The sequence below is a fragment of the Adelges cooleyi genome, unplaced genomic scaffold, assembly GCF_023614345.1.
Source record: "Adelges cooleyi isolate 19-005CV unplaced genomic scaffold, UGA_ACOO_1.1 ACOO_flye_CR_arks_rails_tigmint_CR_PRNA_574, whole genome shotgun sequence".
NCBI classification, from domain to species: Eukaryota; Metazoa; Arthropoda; class Insecta; order Hemiptera; family Adelgidae; genus Adelges; species Adelges cooleyi.
Genome location: NW_026096268.1, coordinates 7,700,731 through 7,717,870, shown reverse-complemented (window position 1 = coordinate 7,717,870; position 17,140 = coordinate 7,700,731). Strand labels below are relative to the sequence as shown.

Sequence of the window (17,140 nt, the reverse complement as noted above, 5' to 3'; positions counted from 1 at the left end):
AAAACGTTTTAAGTTGTTCAAATTATTATTATTATCATTATTGATTGGATAGGTTTTGATGTGACTGAAATTTCGCGGCCAACGAAAGTGCGTTGCAGTAGTATATTATTATAATAATATAGTTTCGGGGCTTTGTTATTTCCTCTTTGGCCGGACAATCGGGTAACCCACAAAAATACAAATAAGTTTCTATATTTCTATATAATATAATATATTACAAGAATATAATAGCGTTTCGTTGATTACGGCCAAGCGGCAGAGCAGACAATCGGTCGGCTTTCACTGTCCGCTTACGCTCGGACGGATGGCGCCAAAAACAGTATTATACAGTCTTCTTTTATCCGTTAAGTTATTGTTGTTAAGTGATTTTTTTTCAAATTTTTATTTTTACACAAAGCTTTTTTAATATCGCCTCACTTTATAGTAATAATAATAATAATGATAATATTATAGCCTGAAATATATATAATATAGAAAACGCCAACGAACCCCTGGACTTTTTTGGTTATTTCAATACAACCCCGTTCGTGACGGATTGAAAACTTATTATTTCCAGAACGGTAACTAACAATACAAAAAAACACCCCCCCCCCCACCTTTCCTGACAAGTTTCGTTGATTGATGGAGATTTTCCAACAGCCGTCAAGAGTTTATTGAAACCAGACCGGAAAATAAATCTACCCGGAGCTTCGAAAGCGCCGGTTCTCGCCTAACCTGTACTTTGACGGTATAGGTAAGGTGCTCGATCAATTTTCCAATTGTTTACAATGGCTTTTTTGAACCGCACAGACTTAGCGCCGCCACAAAAGAATCATTATTATCCGAACCTCCGTTTTATTGTAATTTATTCAAAACCCATCTCAAACTAACTTGCAACGTCACCTGCATTAATAATATTATAAATTTAAAAACGATTCATGAATTATTTGCAATATAATTTCATTTTCCATCAAACCATCGATGCATTTCATACGTTATTACGATCAGCGAAACGCGGTTCAGCAGCTTAGTTTTACAATCCAAATTCCAGACTGTAATAAGATATACTTTGTTTAAAAAAATATAAATAAGACTAATTAATTCTTAGCGAACATCAGCTACTTATAATCCATATAAAAAATGGTTAGGTTGCATATTGCAATGCATACAATAATATAATATTATTAGATTAGAAAAAAAGGTTTCTACAAGTGTAATTGCGGTCCTGGTTGTGGCCAACACAATAAGAAGAACAATACAATATGAATTTGACACCGATTTCACCGCCTCCGTAAAAGGAAGGATTCAGAAAATATTTAATTCTCATTTGTGCTTAGGAGACTGCCACGCTGGCTGTGTGTATAAAACATAATGGACGCTATTGGTTTATGAGTAACATAATTTGCTTTGGGCTGTGCTCTGTGATAATTAAAACAAAATAAAACAATAGAGATTCGATGGATCGTATTTACTACGACGGATAATTCGATAATTAAAATAATAATGTAAAACAGTTATTACAAATGAAGTGCATTTACATTCAGGTGAAAGCGTAGCGACCGTTTGGATTCGTCCACACTGAAACCTAAGCCAAAACTTCAAAAGTAATTTAATGGTAATAAACCAAAAGTATCATTCAGTCAGTTACAGTCATACAAACCAAGTATTATCATTTCATTAGCCGCAATGGTAATATATATATATTATGCATAATAATCATTTGTTTGTTGTCAAGACACACGAGTATTAAGTACTTTCATTCGAACACTGTTCAGTGTAACACATATAAAAAAAAACAAAACCAACTGTCGAATATTTTGAACAAAATTTAAACAGTTTTGAACATTTTTTAACTATGTTATTTTTATTTGCACGAAATTGAACGTTTCGAAAAATTGTTTTATAAAATATTGGAAATATTTAGAAGTACATTAAGTCAAGTAAGTACGATAATATGGCAAATATTGAACTACATTTTAACACCAGCGCAGGCAATTCCGCGTATTATAAAAAATGAATTATTTTGTTCCATTCTACTTGGCTTAACTTACTCGAGTCTATATTTTCTTGTTGATAATCACTTCGACCGTGTGATAATCATAATATCCTTGTACGCTGATTTCGTGTAACTCATCGTTCCTATTACCCAATATTTATGTATAGGTACTCGGTGTATAATAATAATTATGTATTTTCTATCGTCGGCTATACCTACTCAGTCCGTTAGTCGTTCATCGAGCTCGAGAAATAATAATAATAATCATTATTAATCGCGGAAACGCTATTTTGTGTTATTAATGTTTAATACGAACACGTCTGGTGCAGGCTAACAAGATATTTTACCTATTTTATGTGTTACCTAAATAATATATCATTATAATAATTCATATTAATACCATTAGTTTACTGCAGCGGATCGTGATTTTCACCTAACCAGATGAAACTCAACTAAGTGTCCAAGAACTAAAATAACTAAGGACCTCTAGTCCTGTTGTATTGGAGGAGATCAGAAGGGGGCTTGGGATTCTAAAATATTTAAAACTTAAAATTAGTGCTACATTTATTTTATTTTCAACAAATACCTCTCTAAAAAATTAAGCTAAAAGTATTATGAAAAGCGCTAGTTTTAAGATTTTTGGTAATACGGTTTATTGTTGGGGTTTAAAGAGCGCAACACTTGTATAGAGTGAAAAATAAAAATGGCAAAACAAAGTGTATATTAAAAATAAAAAATTAAATTTAAAAGTTCGATCCGTTACGGATTTTCGCATACTCACCAAAACACAATAACAAATTTGAATACAAATTTAAATTTTACACATACAATAAAACATATTTATTTTTATAAGACTTGCCTATAAAAGAAATAATACTTTATTACTCTATAATGACAAGTCGATTAAGCAATTAAAAATTATACTAATACACGTTATCCGGGTGTCGATAATTGATAATATTATTTCAGACTGACGGCCGATCAAAATACATATTAATGATTAATAATTGTGTTGCAATAATATGCTCAATCGTTTAATAGTAGTTTAATATCAACAGACGGCAAATAACACAACAATTAAACATTGTTTTTTTTTTTTACACAACTAGTTTATTATTGAAATTATCATTTCTAATTAGTTTTAAATATGTGTAGTGAATCCACTTAAATGACCTCTAGTATATTATTATAATTATTTCTGACTACCAATATTCGTACACAGCGCGTAAGACGTGCTAGTGGACATCTATTTCAAGACATAACTAATTGTCTCGAAAATATGCACTTATGACACCTGTCCTGTGCGCAACGCCATCGGTATAATACTTAGTGTACCTATTAAAACGTCTTTTTCGACAATTATCCGCTCCGTTAAAATAACGACAATGGGCTCTGACTTGTAAATAATTACAACACAATCAATGTACCATTATAGCACATAGACACGGCTACCGCATATTTTTTTTCCCGTGCTCCCTACACGAGTTTATAATCTTCAAACAGTTTTATCTATTCACAGACAAATAAAATAATAAGTACACCGTTGTTTGTTGCATCCAACAGCTACACTCTTCTCTCACGTCCGTCATGAGGTCGCTTATCTAATTTATCCGGCTTTTTTTTTTTTTTTTATGTAACCCATTCATATGTCATTAATTCACCCGCGTACGTGTACGGTATAATATGTATGTATGTATTATTTTAACGACTTAACATAATGCTTTTCACGTGTTACACGCGGTCGGTTTACACAACACGGCCGCAGTTGATAAGGTGATTTTCTTAATGTTTAATCCGCGTGTGTGTGTGTGTATAGTAGACAAGAATCGAGCGCAACAATCTCGGTGCTAGGAAATTTGTTTTGAACACATAAACCGATTCGTCTAATGGTTGTAATAACATTAAATAGAGTATAATATTATAGAAGCGCCGTGTGACGTGTGCGGCCGCCGATGATAAATAGCTTCTTAAAATATAATGCCATCCAAAACGGTTCTAATGGTTCCGCCATATTATTTTACACTGCCGGCTAAAATATTAATTATTACCACCATCGTGGGCCGTCAATACACGTGCGATGGTACACATAAATCATAATATGTTGTTATTAAAAGTAAATTTTAAATTTCCCAACACCCACGCGCTAGGCCGGACCCAAGACTTTGGACCCGCTTGATATTTTCAATCAAAAAATAATCGTAACAAACACAATATTGAATGCACTCTTGTGTGTCAAGTTTCCCTAGTTTTGAAATTAGCACCCCGTTCCCTCAAAAAAAAAAAAAAATTTTTTGCATTTCATACCGTAAGTATAAAAGTAAGCCGCTCATTATAGTGAGGTGATGTGATTTTCTGTGAGCAAAACAGATATACACTTGTAAATATGTCTTAAATATAGTGAACACGAGGAAAGAAAATATTTTCTCGACATCTTAGAGAAATATTATTACATTTGACTCATTTGTACACATGACATATTTTTCTTCTCGCTGGCTTTCTTACACTAAGTTATTTTTAAATTGTGGTTGTAAAAGCATCCTCTTCATGAAATGATTGAATGCAAGTTATTGAAAAATTTAAGATTCTTTGAGACTCAAAAATAAAAATTGTCTGGGTCGTATCGTTAATGAAATATCAATTAGATTCCAACATAAAGAAGGCTAGGGTTAGGCACCGAGCCAATGTTTAAATTTTAGCAGTTAATCCAGGGCGATTAATGGGGGCATTGGAGATGGAGACACTTAAGGCGAGTTAGGTCTAAAATAAAATACTTAAGAGTGGAAATGGTGGTGACTGAGAGAAGGAGTTCAGTGGGTTATACGGTAGCATTAACATATCCTATGGAAAAAATAGCTGCGTTTTTAATGATAATATATGAGTGTATACTGCTGCTCCCGGTGTTGTCCATGCTCGGATAAGCTATTGATAAATTATCGTTATATTATTATCATATAAGAGTTATTTTTATCTTCGAACCATTCCGGTTTCGATGGCCTAAATAGACCGATTAGGTAATGAATTATTAATATTATTATTATTTCTAATGTATTCATTTTCGGTTGTCACGTCGCGCCGCACTTGATTTGAATAATGTGGCTGTAAATATATACTTTATGCTTGTAAAAATCTGCCCGTATACGCGTTCGAACCGCTTTGAAAAACGACACTGGGTGAACACGGCGGTTTTTAACGAACCAGGCAAAACGAGAAGATTTATTATTGTATTTAATTTGAATATTTTTAAATCGCATCTTCCGGATTCGACGGTTGTTTTTTTGGCAGCAGCGTCTAACTGCAGCGCCTCGTCGATTGCATCTAATCGACCTAATGAGTGAAATCTTATAATAATAATAATACACTGAAAGCGGTTCCATGCTTTGTCGACGATAATTAATTTTCAAAATATGTGTTTTAGGGTTTCCAAAAGCGGCGAACACGTCGACGATCTCATGTTGAACTGCGGCAACGAATTATACTCAGAACCGATCAACGCCTATGTACTGCCGGACACCCACATTGACAAATTGTGTGCAGCCAGGTAAATTAAACATTTTTTGTTTAGTGACGGCAATTAAGTACCTTAACGAACCGCCTTGTTAAAAAAAAACCTTCTTTTACATAGCATTATTGTTATGTACAAATATTACTATAGTCCATACTGCTGTCCTGATGGGATACAAGTGTGTCCGTCACTTGCGGTGTTAGTGTGTACATGCAGCGTGGGCATATAAGCTGAAGTCAAACAATAACTGATTTACTATGGTGTACAATGTAAAGAAAATATGCAAAAAAAAAAAAATAATAAAAGTACAGCGCAATAGACTATTTGTGATCACAAAAGATATGCGTTAAATTAACATTATCAGATTAATCTAATTTGAAATTCATTACGAACCGTATCTAACGATTTTTTGTGTTCATGTTGTACGCGTAAAAAAAACTATTGACTATACTTAGACAATTTTTATTAGATCAAGGTTGACATTTATTTCCGGACTTAATTCGCAGAGCACAAAGGCTAATGGGAAAAACAGTTCATAAGGCAACAAATGTCTCCAATAAGGGGCAAGTTAAAAATGATAAAATCAGCAAAATGGTTTGATAAAAAAAAATCTATAGGACACAACTTGCATGCTCTAATGGTGTGTTTAGTTGAATATTCGCCACCCCTGAAAAAGTTAAGAGCCGCACTCCACGCCAGCAATCCGAACGAAACATTAGCCAGCAAAGTGGTTTTGTTTAACCGAGTACAAGATATAAGTAGTCAGGTTTGTTCTGTAATTACTTTTGTATTTAAATCAATCCTAATTTAAATAAATCAGAAGTACGATTCGATTGAGATTTAAGAGGATTACATGAGTAACATTTTTTTTAAATTGTGCTTTAACTACTTTTTGTAGCACATTTAGATGTCATAACATCAGTATCAAGTTCTCTGTATTTATTTAAAGTTATCTTACAATTGAGATAGTTGCTAACAATACGTTTGCAATTTGCGCGTTCACTAAATAAACAAAAATAGGAAAATATATTCAATAACGCAAAGATTGCATTACACAATACTCGGGAAATGTATTTCTTTAGTTACATTGCGATGAATAGTGTTTTGAAAATTACAATCCACTGTTATGACGGATTTTTTTTATCCATTGTAGCATGTCATGTGTGTATAGTCAATACAAGTATAATATGGTAAGTGAAACAAAAACATTTATTTTGGCCCGGGCAAACGTGTATAGCATAACAAATATATCATGTTATTTCTCAATCAAAACAGTATTGTTAGCCATTTCTGGGTTCGTCTGGTGTGTGTACGAAAACAATATTATTATTTTAAACTAAATTTAGGTGGATTCAAAATTGAAAAATAACGGGGTTCGGTCTATTTTGAAAACAAAACACACAGTCCTCGCCTCGGTCGTAAAGAGGTCAATACGCGTCTGGACTGCAACTAATAAATGTGCACAATAGTCTTTTTATGTAATTTATATTTTTTAATATAGGTATTATTACTGACACGTGGGCAGATCCCGAAACAAACTTTAATTAACATCTGTGATGGATTGCAACACACATCTTTTGTTGGCCACTTCAAAGAATTTTGGTGTTATTAGTTTGACATCAAAAGTCATTTTTTATGAGAAAAGATTAAGCCAAAAATTATTTGACTGAACCGCGTTTCATTCTGAAAAAATACACCTTGAGATGTTAATAGAATAGTTTTTACCTTCAAAATTTCGAAACAGGCAAATCACGATGAGTGTAAAAAGTAAATTTTAATATTTTAAATGAATTATGTCATGGTAGAAATTTGAATTTTCTCCTATCGAAATATGTTTCAAAATCTATATTAAAAAAATAATGGTCAAAAGTAATTAAAAAATATCTCAACAAATTGTTCGATAAATTAATTTCAATTATTATATTTATTTGATTTTTATTATTTATAAAAGGTTTTGGGTTTTTTTTTTAATCCTGCCCTGAAAACTTGGTTGTTTTGAATTCATCGAGATTTACCTCTTGAGTAAGTACAAAATGGGTTTTCTAAGGTATAGTGCAAACGCACATTTATACATTTTATGCAAATTAAATTTGTTTTCAAAACTGCCATGTTCAGCCGCGGTAAAACTTAAAACCGTGTAAGTATAAATATATCGTTTGAAGAGATTTTGCCAGTTCGAATTTCACGTTTTACTATTCGCATTGGCTGCCAAAATATACGGATGTTTAATTAATAACTCCCAGAGCATATTATTGTTCGAAAACTTTGCAGTTATTAGCTTTGAACGAGTAATCTTGCGCTCTTTGGAGTTTGGTGTACCGGCTTTATGATCTTTACAATATTATATGGCGGCAGTTCCTTGGGGATAAAATATAATCCTTCTCAGGAGGTATACGGTAAATAAATAATTTAAAAAAAAATTAGAAAGTCATCCGTCGTCTACCTCTTGTCGGTTAAATTTAAAAATATTATATACTATTAGTTTTTTATTTTTCGAATCGTCTACCCTAGACAGCAGCGTCACATCGTCTGGACGGAATCCATTTACGATGTACGTGCGTTGTCATTGTGCCTTGTCAATAGGACATTAAACGTTTACGGTAATGGTGTCTAAGTCCACACACACACACACTCAGTCGGTCACTCGGTTAAATATAATAATATATACAAATATATAGGGTGACGATCCCTCTTGTGATGTGTAATGTGTTCCCAGTGGAGTCTGTGTGTGTGACTCATGCGGCCTTTCATCGTGCTGACGACGTCATGCGGTGTGAGATATCCGTCATCGGATGCAAACCCCTTCGGACGGGTTGACCGATGATATTACATGATATTATTAAAGACCCGGCGGTAGGTAAAAGTAGTAAAAAAATACACACGGTCATTTGTCATTACAGCTGAGGTAGGTAGGTACATCAAAGCCAAAAGAAAAGAGAAAATCTGTATGTGAACAGCGAACAGGTACAATCATTTTGTCTATTTGTTTTGTATTTCATCATTAAGGCAAACGGAGTCCAACTTACTTGTTTCTAGGCGGGTTAAGGTTAGGGCCAGGAGTGGATAGGTATGGTTTTATTTTGTCAAAGGGAAATATGTTTTAAAAGGGCCGCGCAAAATTGGATAGCAAAATTGTTTTATAACACTAATATAGTTTTGTTAGCATTCCACTTTTATCGACCGCGCTAATTATTTCATCTGAATCCTACACCGCTTACCCTTTCTCAACACTTAAAACGTTAAAACAATCGCAATTAGATTTGTGATAAGGTACTCAAGGTAAGGTTTGGGGGGTGCAAGTGGTGCAAGGTGATAACTGGTTTTTTTTAATCTAATAAAATACTGAACTTTAGAAATTACAGCTTTCGTTTTCATGAATAGTATTGTTTTCAAGTTATAATATTAAATGTAATTTCAAGAATGATAACTGGGAACCACTAAGTATTGTTATGGAGTTGTCTTACTCGAATGTCTGAAACAAAAACCATTTCGCTACATTCGAGGACCGTCTGTCAGTATTTTGAATAATAAATGATGAACCATTATAATATGTATTTGCGCACTCAGATCTAAGGTACAGATATTATATAAATTATAAACGAGATCAATTAACTATAACTGATTATCATCCTCAAGTGTCAACGCCGCGCCGTCTAATTAGATAATTTAAATTGGTTTTTGAATATTTCAATGGAACTTTTACAGTATTAATATTATGTTTTAATATAAATTATTATGATGTTTTATTAGTGCATTCAATTTCGAATGTGATTGTTCAAAACTTAACATTCCCAAACAATATTATTTCTTTGAATTTTCCGTTTTTTTTTTAACGTCTTATGAGGCTTTAATAATTCCCACCGGTAGTGAGCTAAGGATGAGTTAAAGCGATGCGCCTTAAGTATTACACAGAAATCCATTAAATTGTAAACCACACACACGTCTGCGACTTGGATTTGATGTGGTTACACTTTATGCGACTATCAATCATGTCTTTTGAAGAAAGAAAAAAACGTGTTATTTTTTTGCCATCTTCTTGACGTTCCCACGAAACGGACATAAAATTATTATTATCGTTTGGGGTTGAGAGATAATAATATTATAATGTGTGCCGAACAAACAAAATAACATGCTCGGCTCATTGTGGGCGTTTTGCTTGCGAATACAATAATAATATAATTCCTAAACTCTTCTTTACAAATTTAATAAGAAAAACAACTATTCGATTTCAGCTTTAGGTTACAAGGACACATATTGTGTCTCGTGAGCACACACGTTTTATAACAGAATCGATGTATGAGAATGGCGAGTAAACACAAGTCTGTTTTTTTAGAGCTTTTGTATATTTTTATTTGTATGCAAATAAATAACCGAAGACTCTTTAAATAATCTACAAACCGAGTAAATACAGTAGGAAAAATATCGAATTATTTGTGTATAACAATTTTTCTGGTAAAATAGTGTTTTAAACCACTTAAGGAGCCAAAAAAAAAAACTCTTAAAAACGGAGGTGGCTGTTAGAGTTTTGTTTAGTTTGAATAAAAAAAATGAATATCGGTATTATCAACTCACAACAGAGGAAAGCTTTAAATTATGTGTGATTTTGTGTGTGTTTCAATGCTGCTGTGGCCAAGCCAAAGACCCTCTGTGTATTTGTATTTCTATATCTATAAGATTTACTGCACGAGCCGTCTTTTATTATTATTTATTTTACAGTAACGTGCGCGACGGTAAACGTTATACCGAAGGGCGAAGAGGCCAAAGTAATTTAGTTTACCGTCTATAGAAACGATTTTATGTTAAAAACATAAATTGAGTTTTAATGAAAGTATAGTTTTTTTTTTAAATAATAAAAAGGTAAACGTATGGCAAAATTACCTATTCAACATTTTACAAAGTTTGTTGAAAAGTTGTTTTTTTCTCTGATTATAAAAACCATTAGTAGCCATAACACAGTGTTTTTTCTGCATCAAACAAGTATAATCGGATAAAAATTATAAAAACAAGACGTACATCTAACACCAACGATTTTCCTGTATATTTTTATTTTGAATTTTAAATGCAACGTGTCGACAACAAGGTTTATTTAATCAGCGCTATTAACTGATACAAATATACCATAATATAAATGTGTATATGAGTTACATACACACCAATGTACCATAATAATATAGTGAAGGAGCATTGGCCATTGCAGACTTTTTAGCTTGACACACATCATCGATGGTAATTGAACCGCTCGGAGTGATTCGCTCTAAACAAAATAACAATAATCATATTGTTGCTATTATATAGGTCAAAGCCTTTAGGTACTGTGGTCGGCCGTTCGGTTTCTATTGTACTATTATTGTACAGAAGAGCTTGTTGGTTATAAAAACTGGGACAATATTTGATAAAAAAAAAAACTAGTCTAAATCGATTTCAATGAGGTCATTTTTTTGTTCAGGTTAATTTTATGGTTTGAGTGAAATTTTTCCCCTTCATACTTATTAATATCAGTTATTACTGTTTTGTGATCATTCCAGATAAACAAAAGAAAACAATCATATAAAGACCTAGAACTATGTAAAGCTTAGATAAAGTTATTTTCCACCAATCTAACCTACTGAAAAAGTTTTTAAAAAAAACAGACCGTTTCCAATCTCAACAAAATTGTAAGTTTCTACTTAGGTATAAGTTGTACAAACCGCAAGCGTCGTCGTTGGGCAAACCGGTTTGGTTAATGACGTTTCATCGACATTAGTCAATAATAATAATAGTAAGGCTAAAGTGAACCTCGTGCGTCGTTCGAAATGATGAGTTTATTAATTATTATTTTTTTGTAATATTTACACTATTACCTAATACAGGTTATTTTGATGACAAGTCACAGCTAACCTTCTGTTTTTCTGTGTCTCGAGTTATTCAAATCGACACAATACACACCTTTTACCTATACTTGATGGAATGATAATTTCGACGCTTGACCAGTCAAAGTCTACAAGTTTATATAATATGGTAACGTAATAGTTTATTATAGATGTATTTTCTATCACAATCAACCCGTTCTGTGACTAGAGTAAATGTCTACTGAGAAGTTTTTATTTTATTCCGTTTGGGCAATAAAAAAAATACCATTTATTATGAATCGCCCACGGTACAAAAAAATATGATATTCCGTTTCGAATCTCCATCGCCGACGACTTCGGTGCAGTGGAAATCATAAATTATACCACTGTCAAAACACAACGTTATGATAATAACATGTTCGACGGTATAACTGCTTCCGAATTTAAGCGACCTCCCAAATGGGTTTTTTTCCCCTTACAAGGAGGATAAAAACCTATATTAATGTCAAAATCGCTTCGGTCATGATAATAATTATAAAACACATTAACACACATTGTTATTGCCAATGCTTAGCTCGTGTCCTTTAAGGCCACCGCCAAAAGGGTATGCCCGGCGACGGCGCACACACAGTCCAAGGTCATTGCCGCATAAACGACCCCTGCAATACGGTTAACGGTTATACTAATCCCCGGTCATGGCGCACACCCTCGGCCGCCAAAAACAGCTGCGACCGCCAAAAACACAACACTTTTACTTATGTTATTACGGTTCCTCGTCGGCGATCGATAACTTCTGGACTCACATTGTCGTTTCCCTAGTTTACTAAAGTATCGAGTAAAACCGACGTCATCATTATACAGGGTGATCCGTTTGACGTAAGACACTCAATTGTGTTTTCCCTGTTAACTTTTGGGTACATATTTTACTTACAATATGGTATTTCGAATAGGACTAGTGATAAGGAGAAATGCGTTACTCTGGGCCGGCTTTGTCACGTTTATAAAAATATTATTACTGTCGTCGTCAAACGCACAAAAACACATTAAAATCACGGGGTACGACCGTGGTGGGCTCATGACCAACGTATAGTACTCCTACACGGTTGTAACAACAACAATAATAATAATAATTACTTTTTATACATCTTTCCTTGTACGTAATCTTCGAGTGCAACGATAATAAAAGTCGAAGCCCACGCGGTGCCATGCGGCTAACAATATTATGACTATTAGCGTCATTTCTCGAGTGAACGAAAACACTGCGGTCGATTGTAATTAGATTGGAATTGTTTTGGTTTTTCCACTCAAATAAACGCGAGCCAGAGCAGGTTAAAAAATGTGTGATGTATTTTATAATATTAACTTGCGGTTTTGTTGTCAAAACTCACCAAGAAATAGTCTACTCTTGCGCGGGCTTTGCTCTGGCAGGACTTGAAAAAAATCTAAAAATCGAGTGAACATTATTTAATGCACTTCCATCTCATACGATCGGTATGGTGTCGTCTTCCGACAATGCAAAATGTAATGGAAATATAATACATACTTGAACACAATAAATTTAACTTGATGTTTATGTATTGCTTGGCGTGCAATTCTTGCAGCAGATTTAATGGCTTTCGGGATTTATTACAATGTTCTTTGAAGTTTAAAATGTTAAGTGTAAGAGAAAATATGAAAAAAAAACCTCACAGACCATAATAAAAATTACATTTTCTGCTTGTTGTATAATATAACGTACATAACAACTATTGTACTCCCTTAAGGATAAATTCTAGAAACTCTTTTCTTCTCACCGCAATGGTTTTAATTACTTCAAAGAACCAAATTATGCATCTACACAATATAACCCCTGTCAATAATATGTTTAGCGCAATTTCGTAACAATATTTAATTATTAAACCATCTAAGTTTTTATAAAATAACTGCGCTCAACTTTATAAACGAAAAATTGTTTGTGTTATAAAAAAACAAACACCAAAAATGTGTTCAATAAAAAAAATTTCAAAATTGCGATTTTTTTAGGAGAAAGTGAGTGTCTTACCCTTAATGGATCACCCTATATGCTTCCCCATCTAGATTATGTTAGTTTAGATTTCGGAATCGCATGCAACCTACTTCGTTGAACTTAACAAATTGCGCAATCATTTCAGTATAGTTATTTATTACAATACACAATATTCCTTTGGCGTTTAACTAGAAATGTCAGCTGCACACACAAAGCACAATGCGCTCATTGGAAATTATGAATTGTCTACCCACGCTAATGGAACTAACAAATAATTCAGTCGGTGGACTTGAGTGTGCGCGTTATCGATCGTATAAGTAGACTTTTGAACGATAAAGGCCATAAAAGCCACGTTAATAATTAATATAAGTTGTCAGGTGTCACGAGGTACGTCGCGTTAGGTCTTTTCACAAAGACAATAGTCTAATGGTAATAATATAGATATTATTACTATTTTAAAGAAAACCTATCCATATCAACTGCCCAAAGTCAGAAAACAATCCTGTATTTCACTTAGAGAAAAAAGCTGATTTGATTCCCTATCTAATTTAAACTATATTAAATATTTATCTAAACTACGGCTTATTGCGCGTTTTACTCTTATTTTAGTTATTATTATTATTATCACTATTTTCTATTGTGTTTTTTTACAATGTACTTTTGTGATTTAAATATTGTACTCTTTTGGATAAACTTTGATTTTGGATTTGTTTGTTTGTTTGGCAGACAATTGTATCCGGTGCACGACGATGGTTCGCACTATTCGGTGACCTACGACACTCTAAAACCGATTTCGGTGTCTTCGGATTCGAAAATTTCCATCTACAACGGAAATGTTTGCAGCAAACCGGAATCAGTGTCGCCACCTATTGGAGCCGGAAGTCGTTCGGGCAACAAAGCTGCCACCCTTGGCGGCGGTGGTGGCGCGACTACCGCCCCTAACATATGCATCGAGGGCGGTCGGATCGAATTCGTCAAGTCTCCGGTAGATTGCGGCGAAGAGAAACAGGACTATCTGAAGGTGAGTAAACGCTGTGGATAGAGTGCGCCAAATGGACCGTCCTGTCGGTTTGCCAAAAGGTCGTTTTGCACGTTTAGTTGTATACCGCCTTACCTTGTGAACGAAGAAATCAAAAATCTAGATTTTAGTTATATTTCGAAGGAGGGGCCGTCTCGTCGAAGATTATCAATGGTGTAAACATGTTTACACGAAACAGATCTTTCAAAGTGACAGTTTTAGAGATAAAACACTTTTAATAAGAAAAATAGGTTTTCGAGGGAACCTCGTAATAAGCGTTTTTCAAAATACCAATCAGAAAATTCAATTTATTGTACTAATAATGTTACACATGGCGGTTTAACCTTTGAATTAAGATTTTATAAAAAATTCTCCTTTACCAAACTCCGTAGTATATAGATAAGAGGAGGGGGGGTATTACGTCCTCTTGATATTTTATAATCGACCGCGAAAATCGATACTGTTGTACTGGCAAGGTCGGCGATGAAAAAACAAATGTAAGATTTCAAACGATTTACTCGTTCGTCTTGTACGCTGGCCTTCAATTTCTCCTTATTTTTTTTCTTTTAAGGGCCACATCCTAAATTACGATTCAGTGATTCAAGTATTGACCAAGGTGGACACGCTTGTTTTTTTATTTCTTTTTGTTTGTGTTTTTAATATTACAGTCTGTATCGAATTGAAATTTCAAGTTTTGTAAAATAATCAATCATCGATATTGGCCTATATCTGTCCGATTTACTTCTTAGAACAATGAAGCTACAACTGCTGCTTTAAATTTACCAGGGAATGTATAGTTTTAATGCTCGGATTGTATTATATTTTTACTAGTGGATCTAATATGATTGCTTTTAATAACTTTATAAGTAAAATGTATTAGTTGTGGCTGTTTATTTATTTGTTTAACGAGAAGTACAAATCCTAAAATTGAAATGGTCCAACTGTAAGTGTTCGCCAGGGAATTAAATTTAATTTGGTAAAAAATTCAATTAATATGCATAATTTCTGCCATTTCGCGCTCAAGTATACATCGGCGGCGGTGTCCTCCTTTTTGACTTTCATGAGTTTGTGTTGCCTTCGCGTTATACTTAAGCCGCGCTCCGACAAAACAAAATATGCGGATTTAAGCCTCTCGTCGTGAAATTATTTTAAGCCGGCTGTATACGGAAATCTTGTGCGCGTAGTGAAAGTTTTCAATTTGGAACATTATACCGTATATAATTCTCGCCCTTCTGGTGTAGTTAGTGTATTTTATCTCGACGCGAGATGCAATATTCTAGCAGAGGTGCTTTTCAAAAACCTTCCCTCCCGACGTGGCGCATAGCAGCTTATAGCATCATCTGATTTCACAATCAGCCGACAACCAACTTTCAGGCCGAACTACACGGTTTTCGATTCCCACCGTGTGATGTATTCGTCAAAAAGGTCTTCTGCGGTGTATTACACTCACAACGGTAATGGATTATTATACAGTGCGAACTCCAGTGGTTTTCCGTCAAACTTTCAGCCGTTATAATATCCTCTCGCCGAAAACTTCCACGGCTATGGTATAATAATCAAGTCCCGGGGGTTATTTCTGCCGCATCGGTTTCTGTACCGCGTATCCATTTACAATGCTTGCTATAATATGCGGCAAACGCATGTTCGGACGGCGCAACAGATAGGCAATTCTAACGCGGTAACGATGAGAAGACGTTAGCAGAACACATACACAACCTATTCGGTCGGAGCCCACCAGACTATGAAGATTATTTTGTAAAGAATAAAAATGGGGAAATCAGAGAATTTCAAAAGAAAACAAATCTAGTAGGCGCACAAAAGAGGGGGTTTTCCTTATTAAAAACAAGTTTTAAAACAGACTTTTGAGAAAATTGTATATGATATATCCGCTCAATCGACCTTTGGTCTAATTTTCAAACCTAATCCCTAAAATTCTACTGAAAAATGTTAAAAAGAAAAAAGTTTCCACCCGTTCTAAGTGAAAAGGCTATAACATTTTTTATCGTTAGTACTATGTACCTAAAGCATATCTCAAACAAATTTGGCACTAATTTGACTATTTAGTTTTTTTTAAGTATTAGAGCACCGTAATTTTAAGTTGAAAATATGTACATTCATTCTCGAATTTGAATGGAAAAGGGTGAACTTTTTGAAGGTTCGATTTCTGATCTATAGACTGGCCGCATGAAGAAATCGGTTCAACGGTTTAAAAGGATATCGTGAGCTCAGACACACAAAAATAAAAAAAACACATCATTGTAAAAACAAAATCTTTTCAGTTCCGAATCGAAGCTAGAACAATGAAATTACCGTAATTGGTCAATTATAGGTCTTATAAAATAAAATTGATTCAAGGTGATCGACTGGAAGATAATAAATCGTTGGGAAAGCCGGACACGTGAGAATATTACCAACTGCCGTCACAGTGCGGTACGCATTATGATCAAAAGTGATTTGCCCAGTTGAGGACGGTGACATTTTTTCTTTTAAACGATTACGCCGAAGAACATTAATCTCCTTAGGCTAATCATTCCGGTCTGTGTAAATGACATTATAATACTAGGTATAATGGCCAATACGTGGTGTCTCACAAAAGCGTTGCGCCATCTACTTTCAAACGGCCCGAAGGCGTAATCACGTTGAGATTAAGTTATTGTTTAAAATGCAAACGCGCGCGCGATGAACTTGTCCGGGATTGTTTTCTTATCCGGGCAAATCAATAGCGTTTTTTATTTTTTTTTATTGAGGTCGATTCGTTTTCAGAAGACTTTCCATCGGACCGTCGACATTCAATAATAATAATTAACAAAGT

General features: G+C 34.1%; 1 protein-coding gene across 2 annotated transcripts in view; it reads left to right on the top strand.

The window, feature by feature from the left end:
- LOC126843596 (uncharacterized) overlaps positions 1-17,140 on the top strand; it is a 227,546-nt gene that overhangs the window by 97,020 nt on the left and 113,386 nt on the right. For both annotated transcript variants that reach the window (XM_050581208.1, XM_050581209.1), the window contains exons 2-3: positions 5,391-5,513; positions 14,037-14,331. In XM_050581208.1, the coding sequence (XP_050437165.1) occupies positions 5,391-5,513; positions 14,037-14,331 (418 nt within the window). The remainder of the gene's footprint in view (positions 1-5,390; positions 5,514-14,036; positions 14,332-17,140) is intronic.